This window comes from Labeo rohita, chromosome 5 (genome assembly GCF_022985175.1).
Source record: "Labeo rohita strain BAU-BD-2019 chromosome 5, IGBB_LRoh.1.0, whole genome shotgun sequence".
NCBI lineage: Eukaryota > Metazoa > Chordata > Actinopteri > Cypriniformes > Cyprinidae > Labeo > Labeo rohita.
This window is the reverse complement of record NC_066873.1, coordinates 4,168,060-4,177,869: the sequence shown is the minus strand read 5'-3', so window position 1 is coordinate 4,177,869 and position 9,810 is coordinate 4,168,060. Positions and strand designations below refer to the sequence as shown.

Sequence of the window (9,810 nt, the reverse complement as noted above, 5' to 3'; positions counted from 1 at the left end):
TCCTCGTTTTGAACTTGTAATTCGTGCGTTCGTCATCCACCTTGAGCTGCTTCCAGGTACAACCAGCTGCATCAATTCACTATAGGAGGCCTTTATTCACCCCCCAGAGCCATGTGAGGCATTTTTTATGGATGGATGCACTTTATTAGACTTGTTTTGGAATGGCACCCATCTATGCAATGATAAAACTTGGAAATGCCAAGATGATTATTAATATAACTCCAATTGAATTCGTCTAAAAGAAGGAAGTCATGTACACCATGCCTGGAGGGTGGGTAAATTATGGGATAATTTTCATTTTTGGGTGAACTAACCCTTTAAGGGACATGTGGAGGAAAATTATGGTTGCCAGGTTTTTACAACAAATCCTGTCCAATTGCTACTTACAACTAGATCAATCTCGTTTTGAGGGGGCCCCATGGTGAAAGTTTTTAGTGGGGTCCTCTTGTAACATTCTCATTCCAGGGGCTAAATATCACATTATTGGGGTCACTTCAGCCAGTTAACATTAAAAACAACCCGCAGCAACAGTGTTAAAGTATACTAATTTAGCAGGAAAAAATTAACGCAAACTTGGCAACACTGAGGAAAATGTTGTGACCTCACAACAGGGGCATCATCAAAATTGGACATTTTTGTTGGGTGAAGAACAAACTCATTTTAAACTGGGGAGATTTTCTTCAAAGTACCATGTTTTCATGGTAGAATAAACTTTGAATATTAAAGACATTTTGATATTCTATTTCATGACTCCTTGCTGTCGAAAAGTTTAACGTAAACATGACTCACACCACACTACTATATATTAATAGTTACAGTACTGTAACATGAGCAATGGAAGTCGGAAGAAATACATTTTTTTCTTTGCTTGTTTGAGGATATTTTATTCACACAGCACATACTACAGGAGTAGATAGATTCTTAGAACAGCGCAGTGTACTACTGACAGTTGATAAGGAGAGAAAAAACTCTATCAGTCATGTTTAGAAAAATAGTGTTGTTAAAAAAGTATAAATTAGACCTACAGCTGAAACAACTTAATACACAAAATCAGAAAAAAAAAAAAAAAAAAAAAATGCCTGTCAAAGACAAATGTAGGCTGGACTATAATGGGGGGAAAACAAACTCTCAAACAAACAGAATGAATGATATTACTAATTGTTGTACATCCATAAATAGTTGTGATTAAAACAGTGTTTTGTACTTCCAGAGATTAGTATGTCAACACAAACTTGACTGCTGCTCAAGAGCATTTTGCATTTAACCAGTTTTCATGTTTCCCCAAAAAATATACACATTCGTCCAGGAGGAAGAAGAAAAAAAGGAGGGAGGAAAAAAAAAAAAACAACACAGAAAAAAGGAAAACCTTCATGAAGTCTGACATTTTCACAGACTGAGTTTATCAAAATAGCTGAAATGCTTGAATAGAAAACAGAGGTAAGATGTTTGGAGACTCTTTGCAAAGACAGATTTCTGAGACACTTCTGCCCTCTTGTGGTTACAGAGAAAAACAACAATATTTAACAGCAGCTGTTTCTATTTCTGGGCCAGGTTTTTCAAAGTCCTTTTTTTACATACGAACATTTCTGCACATGCTAGCCAGTATCATTATCTGTATTTTGGGGTATGAGATACCAAGCCCGATCAACATGCGTCCCTACTCCTTTTCTCTTCAGCAGATGAGTTTTGTATTAGCTTTTAAGCAATTCAGGCTGTATGGATGCGATCACACAATGGCCATGTACACACTGGAGCTAAATACGGTTGTTACTCCTCTACTGAGTGCTTATTTTACGTTCAGCCAGATCGGAGCTCTTTCCCACATCCTACTAGTGGAAAAAATGACTGGAACGATGTTTAAAGTTGGACATCAGTCGGGGTAGGTCATTCAATCACGATCTTTTAAAAAAGCTAGTTGAAAAGTGGCGGTGACTGACGAGCATATCGCAACAGTAAATTCACCATGTGGCATACAAGATGTACATTACACAATAATATACAACGTTTTTTTGTTTTTGTTTTTACGACTCGCTGTTAACACGAACGTTTAGTGTTCATTACTGTTGCTTTTGTTCAGAACTGGTGTATGAACACGAAATGCTCACGCTGAGTCATGGCGCCATCTTGTGACGTGTGATTGACCTGAAGGCGTTGAGGTTGGAAGCAGGAAATTTCAGTTTCCCGCCTTTGACTTAGTTTGGAACGAGGCATTATTCCACTCAACAACCAACTTAACTCTTTAAAAAAAAAAAAAAAAAAAAAAAAAAATCTCAAGTAGCGACAACAACATTAACATTACACTCAAACAGTACCACCAAAAAGGAAATAAACTAAACTACTGCTTGTTGATGTCTCATAAAGACACAAGTCTCTCACATTGAAGACAGCACTGGAAAAGAGGTATGTGTCTTGACTCAACAAAATTCTATCTCTCTACAGCAAAATAAACCTTAAAAATAAAATAAAAACAAATACTGTATGTTGCTCATATTTTAGTGACCTTACTGGGAAGCACAAAGAAGGTTATAATAAGCAGAAAAGGCAACAATGCAAAGCGTACTGTTAAAAAGCAGCCGCTTCACAAGCATAAATAAAATGCCTCTGTCAACGGTGGTTTAGGTAAAACTGCACAACACAGTGCATCTTTGGTGGCTAATCTTTGGTCAAACGTAACGGACACCAAATAGGTCAAACTGTTGTCAAACGTATTTCTTGTTCACCAGCGGTGAGACGCCGAAACGAGCGTATGCTATGATTATCATAGCAATCCATCAATTTTGTGGTGTGTACGTCAGTGTTTGGGATTAACAACCGTATTTATTTGCAGGTGCGATTCTCAAACTGTCCTGTACCTACAACAGTGCCTATAATGTCTATACGGTCAGTTCCCTTCTACGTAGGGCAAATAACGCCTGTAACCATGGGAACAGATAATGATAGTCAATAGACTATAAAAGACAAAAACTCTCCGGTAATGTTTTTCCCCCTTTGTAGGCCTATTTCCTAAATACTTAAAGAGTTTTGTCTCACTCCCTCTTTTACTACACAGTACCACCATTTTACATAACCTGAGAGAGGTCGACAGCCGTAAGCGCACACCTCATGCTAACTCATTTCAATAATGCGATAGACTGCTTCACTGCCATTTCAGTCCTACAGCATATATAGTTGAACCCTCAAAATTTGGTTGTGACTCCAGAAAAGTCCAACACTACTGTTACAGAATGCGGCTGTCACTCTTTTGTGAGATCTGCGCGTGAACAAAATCGTATTTAGCACTCGAAACAGGACTGACAACAGTATTCTGCTGTTGTGTGAACACTGACTATGCGTTTGTAGATCTCTGCCATTTTATTAAAGATTAAAAAAACAAAAAACAAAACAAAACAAAAAAACTCTTATATTGTCTGCATGCATATCTGTATAATCACACAAAGATGTTCAAGGCATTACAAGACAAACTATATAATACTAAATCACATCTTTCCTTGGAAAAACTACTGCAAAATACTCTTGAAGATCATTTATTTTATCATGGAAGTGAAAATTGTTGCTTCTGTCTGTTTACTAGAACAATTTTGAAATAAACAGTTGTTCAAAGGCAGTGGAAATTTATGAGGGCGAATCCGTTATGAGGAAGCGTGAGCATTATGAGATAACTCTACAAATCTGTTTAGAAATGGCAATTATTCACAATGACAAACTACTTTTAAAAGATACTTTGGTCCTAATCTAGGCGATGTTTTCTCTAGTTAATGTTATCGCTAATCTAATTACCTGCTGCAGATAAATGATGAAAATAATGATAAGAGAAATCCAGTGCATAAATAATGAAATATTTGTTTAGCTTTATCCTCTTAAAAATGCATTCAAACAATAATGCAATTAGCTGCCTCTGTTCGAGGAGGTTTGTACTGAGACAGTGAGAGACAGACAGTTTCTGCATTTCATAGCCCTATTCCCACTTTTTCAGAAACAATATCTGGAGAAGGAAAAAAAAAGAATAATAATAATAATAAAAAAAAAAAAATCAAGATCCACTGGACCAACTCCGCACAACATCAGATCATTCCTATATACTTCCATGACCCAATATTATTGGGGATCCAATCTTGGGGTTTAAGTGGCTGTTTCAGGTATTGCAGATTGTATTGTAGAAGGAAATGATCCCAGTGAGTTGTAATGGAAAAAAGGCTGCTACAAAGGTGCAAGGCATCATAGTCAGCTTGACAGTATAACTTCTGCTACGGAACATTTATTGCAACGTTATTGTGAGAACTGACAAAAAAATAAAATAAAATAAATAACTGCAAAACCATTTATCTATGTGACCCAAGTATAAATTTGAGTTCTGCTGGCCTTAAACTCCTGAGGCTGAACAAGAGCTTAACACACTCAAACCGGTTAACTGAGATTTCTGAATCAGGGCCTTCCTACGACAAGACTTACACCACTAGAAGCTTGATCTGCCCTCTGATAAACTGCTAAAGAGAGGTATCGTTCAGATGTCACAGCAAAGAGTGTTTGTGGTTTTTTATAAAGGCGTAATTGCAAAAAAATGGCTTTTTCTAAGTACCCCGTTTTTTCCTTCGCTAGATGGAAAGTATGTCGTGTATGATTTCATTAATCCATTGACTGAATGAATTCAGATGGATTCCACAGAAAGAAACAAGAGATGGATGAACCACATACTGATAAAAACACATCACAATTTTAAGCGGTAGTCCAACTGAAACATCGAAAACACAAGTTCACGTCCGTGTCCTCGGGCAGACTGTATCTTCATCAAGTTGCTTCGGTTGCCACAGCCAATGCCAAGCTACTGTATGGTCTGAAGGGGTGTTGTGAAGTAGTTGTTAATGTACCTTTCCTTGGTAAATCATGTGCCTCACTGATAGACACTTACGGTAAATCGGATTTTTGGAAGGGGTAAAGAGAAGTGACCGGTACGTCTGGTTCAAAAAGTCTCCATTTCAAACAGTCTATGGTGCCATTAGCTGAAAGCCCTGAGCCGTCTCAAGCAAAATTACTCTTGAGGAAGACCAGCTTGTTCATTTCCTCTGCAGTGACCTGCTGCTTTCTCTTCATGGCTAAGGTCTGCTCACAGATGCTCACGCACTCTCCATGCACAGCTACAGCCGGTACAGCCAGCAACCAAAGCGCTAACCGTGATAGCCTGGGGTATCGGTCCATGACTGAGCTCCAGTACTGCAACAGGTCACCCGTGCCATTGAACAGTGGTTCGCCGAGGTACTGGAACAACTCTTTTCGTACCTGTGGCTCTTCAGAATCACACGACGGCCTCTCCAATCCGCAGTCCAGGCGGCCACGCTTGGCTGCCGACGGTCCTTCGCTATCCCGCTCGTCCACGGATGTACCCCCAGAACCACCGCTTCCCACTTCCCTCATGTTAGCAGCCATGTCACACACCCTTGAGATAATGTCCTCGTGCTGGTACGCAGGGACTGGCCGCAGCTTCAGCTGTGGATCCAGGATCATTGCGACTTGATGGACACGTTCCACTTTGAAGTTCTCCTTCAGGGCTTCCAGGAAGTAGTGGCAAAGCTTACTGCCAGCACCCGCTTCACCGGCTTTGGAGGTGAAAAGTTTTTCGAGACGGAGGTAGACGGGAAGGACGTGTTGGAGCGTGGGGCAGCGTTCCACACTCAGCTCCTGTGCTGCCTGCCTTAGCGGCGCAAGCAAACACGCAAGCGTGCCAAGCAGGTGCTTGTTCAGGCCTTGCAAGAGCGGCACAGTGCTCTTTGAACGGCCATACACTTCGCAGGTGGCCTCGAAGTTCTCGTGAACCTTGAGCAAGGCCTCTGCGACCAGATCCCAGCAGGGTGGCGCGGCAGGCTCTTCCGCAGATTTCCCTTCGTGACTGAAACTGGTCGTTGCAGCGATGTCACGGCAGGTAGCCAGAAGCTCTCCCAGTTCATGGAGCCCTCGTGCTTGAAGGCTGCGGCGCCCGAGAACAGCTTGAACCGTGGCTGTCAGAGAGCAACCCGCGCAACGGAGGCCAATTCCGGTGCGACCGCAAAAGGCTAACGAAGACAAGCGTGGCTCTGTCACGTAGACCGTGCGGATTTCTGACATGACAAACTCTGACAGAACATTCTGGACCCAGTGGTGTATCTGCTCAGGACTTTCCCTTAAAGAGGCCTCCTTGAGACCCAGCACATAGCGGCGGAGTCGCACACCCTCCACTTGATACGCTGTTAGCAAATAGCAGGAGTCTGGCCCTATGGTCTGGGAATGGCAGGTCACTGCAATGCCCAAGGAAGAGTTGGAACCCAGGGCGCAGGTGACTTTCACTTTGACCTGATTGTACATACGGGGGAGCTGTTTTAATGCCAGCGAGCTCATATCTCCAAGGGCTTCGCGAATGGAGTAGGCCCCGTTACGTGAACCCGTATCCACCAGGGTCTGCGCAAGCTTCAGGAAGTCTTTGCTGCTGAGGACACCAAGAAGGCCAAGGTCTACGCACATTACTCTCAGTAAACGTTCAGCCACTTGTTGTCTTTCCTTTTCTGGCAGCAATCTGTTCTCTGCAAAAGCAGAATGAGACAAATGAAGTTATCTCTACAAGTAACTGACTCTTATAAAACCTACATTTGCAACAGCAACAGCTGGAACCCATCTTATCATCAAAACCCAAAATATAGTTAAAAATTGCTGGGGCACATACAAGAGTGACATCAAGTACACATATGGCACTTTCGCCTTTTATAAATCTGTAAATAAAACTTGTGTTTATGGATTAATCCAAACCATCCCTGATTCCCAAATAAGCATAGAAAATAAGCAAGGACACGCACGTTAACTGATTTTGTAACAAATGTTATCTTTAACATGAACTGAAAATTTACTGAAAATTGAGCAAACATATAGTTACCAACAACAGAGGTCAATAAACCCAGTAACTGGTTAGCCTTAATAGCTTGCTTTAAGTAATAATAAACTGGACTCTGGAAGCGGTGGTAAGAAAGAACTCACGAAAAGACGGTATGTGGTTCCTCTGTTGTGCCGGCTGAGGAGATTTCCACATCTGCTCCTGTGTGGCCACAGGCGCTTGGCAAGGCTTCGGAGACTCATCTTTAACATGGTTCTCATTATCAGCTAAAACGGGATTAAAACAGAAGAAAGAAAGGAAACGCATTATGTACTCAGTCTTGGGAAAAGTGTGGTATTTAATGGAAACCAACACTGAGGGGGTAAAAACAACTTACAAATGAGAATGATCAAGGTCCACACAGAATTAACAATTTTTTAGATTTTCTGAGTTGATTTTGACAGAAAAACTGTGGAACTGACCTGAGCATTCTAATACTACCCAATATATTTAATACAGGCTTCCCAATGACCAATTATTTTCCATGTTTTTTTCATTAGTTTTTTTGTTTGGACTTCATTTTAAGGAAAACTGTTTTTGCAAATTTCAACCCTGTTAAATGGTTTTGAGGTGAGCCACAATTTAGTTTTCTTCAATGCCTTTCCACATGGAGCACGAAAAAGCAAAACGAATAGCGGACGTTTCTATGGATGCTCCCACACAGACCGTGAACATTCACGTGTCAAAAGTGCGAATGTTTTTTTTTTTTTTTTTTTTTTTTTTTTAAATCAACCAGTCCGACTAAGCTTTTCAGTTTCGAAAAGCGAAAATAAAGGCTGCCCAATAAGATTTGAGCATTACATTGCATGGCCAGAGCAACTTCTGTTGCAAAAAAGGCAATAATGGTGGCGCTGTTTTGAAAACCTGTGTAAACAAACACAGAAGAAGAGTATTCCGAGAAAGAAGAGGATGCGTTCTTATCATCACTGTATCTGAGAAAAGATGATGATTCTCACGTTTTTAATATAATTTCTATTAATTCTCAACTGAATTATGTGAAATGGAGGAGAGCACTATACGTTTTCTTCCACGTGTGTGAGATGAGTCGGAGCACGTTCACTCTCTAGATCTTCCATATTAAAAAAAGTAAAACATTTTTCTACACATGAAATATGAAAGAAAATAGACATGATTATGATTAGATATTTTCTGTATGTTTTGTATGCAGCTCATGGTATTTTTATAAGCAGTGTGCTGTTATTAAACATACAAAGTGCATGTCTGCCTATTATAGAATTAAAATCAACTACAGATCACAATCACTCGATGATGGTTTAAAGTGGGGTTTAAGCAAATACATCAATAATTATATAAGTTTTAAAATGTGACATGATGCTTATTGTACTTCTATTTTTATTTTAAGATGTTTTCTTGTAAGCATTATAGATAGTTTGTGTTTCTGGCGTAGAACCAAACTTTATTTATCTTAAGTTAATGCTGTATTGAGCAGTGGACGATGTTAAATACAAGATGCATATTTAAAGGGGTCATCGGACACCCATTTTCCACGAGTTGATATGATTCCTTAGGGTCTTAATGAAAAGTCTATAATATACTTTGGTTAAAAATTCTCAATGGTTGTGTAAAACAACACCCTTTTTACCTTGTCAAAATGAGCTCTGCAAAAATCTTCCCATTCTGAGGGATTGTTCCTTTAAATGCAAATGAGCTCTAATCGCCCCGCGCCTCTCTTCTCTCTGCAGCTCTGAGAGATTGTTTACTTTAGCTGCATTTAGCACGTTTAGCCACGAAACTGGCTAACTAGCACGTTATTAGGAAAGGTGATTGCAGAGATTCATTAAAAAAAAAAAAAAAAAAAAAAAAAAAAAAAAAACCTTATACTTACTTCTGCTGTAAATGAATCTGGATCACAAATGATTTGCGCGAACACAGACGCATTTATGTAGATCGGGAGGCGCATTCCCTTCACAAACAAATGTAATCCACTGCATCTTCAGTGGCTCAGATGTCGGGAGTAAATGACGATCACCATGTTCATTATTACATCCAGCAACACAACACCTCAATCGCTCAAGCGGAGTTATTCTTGTCCAACATCCCTGCTCCGGCATCAAAACAATGGAAGTCGGACTTTTACAGCTGATCTGAGGTAAGACGCTCATGTCAATAAACTATCGTGGGACCAGCCTCTGTCGGTGTGACGCCACAATGACAGGCATCTGAGAATGGCTCGATTTGAAAAAGGGGATATTATTTTTACAGATTAATTAAAAAACACTGCATGGATTTTTATCATTATATATAGGGTAGATTTGTACATGCACTGCCAAAACACATTAATGTTCAAACAACATGAAAAAGTGAACTTTGCATCCGATGACCCCTTTAAGGAAAAATGCATTGTTGGTTGACGCCACCTAGCATGCAGGCATGAATTTAGCAGAAGGCGAACAATCGGTTCGCGCTCGGTGTGAAAGCACCATTCGTCTGCGATTCGCCTCGCGTTTTCTCATCATGCTCAGTGTGGAAAGCCCTTTAGACTGTACACTTTTCCTGGCCCTGACTTTTCATAAAAATTGTGAAATAAAAATTCTGCAATCATTTATTCACCCTCAAGTCGTTCCACACTTGCTTTGTTCTTTCTTCTATGGAACACACAACACAAATTAGAACAGCTAAAACATTCTTTAATATATCTTCTGTGTTCCACTGAAGAAAATATTATACAACAAAAAGTAAAAAGTAAATGATGAACTTTTTTGATGACAGCAGGAACCCTGTTAAACAAACGAGTATGCTGGGAGTGTGAACTTGAACAAATGAATGATGGGCAGAATGATTCTGTGGAGTTTTTATGGAATTGTGCCTGTGCAGATTCCATGCACGCCTATGTAAAAGTGATGAGTAAAGAAAGAAGTTTACTGATCAGACAGAGCAAAAAGCACATGATGGAAACG

The 9,810-nt window shown here is 40.1% G+C and overlaps 1 protein-coding gene across 4 annotated transcripts in view; it reads right to left on the bottom strand.

The window, feature by feature from the left end:
* Positions 1 to 867: 867 nt before the first annotated feature.
* Positions 868 to 9,810, bottom strand: part of znf618 (zinc finger protein 618) — a 43,385-nt gene continuing 34,442 nt past the window's right edge. For all 4 annotated transcript variants that reach the window (XM_051110532.1, XM_051110536.1, XM_051110535.1 and 1 more), the window contains 2 exons: positions 6,997 to 7,119; positions 868 to 6,548 (listed from right to left, as the gene is read on the bottom strand). In XM_051110532.1, the coding sequence (XP_050966489.1) occupies positions 5,017 to 6,548; positions 6,997 to 7,119 (1,655 nt within the window). In that variant the 3' untranslated portion in view covers positions 868 to 5,016. The remainder of the gene's footprint in view (positions 6,549 to 6,996; positions 7,120 to 9,810) is intronic.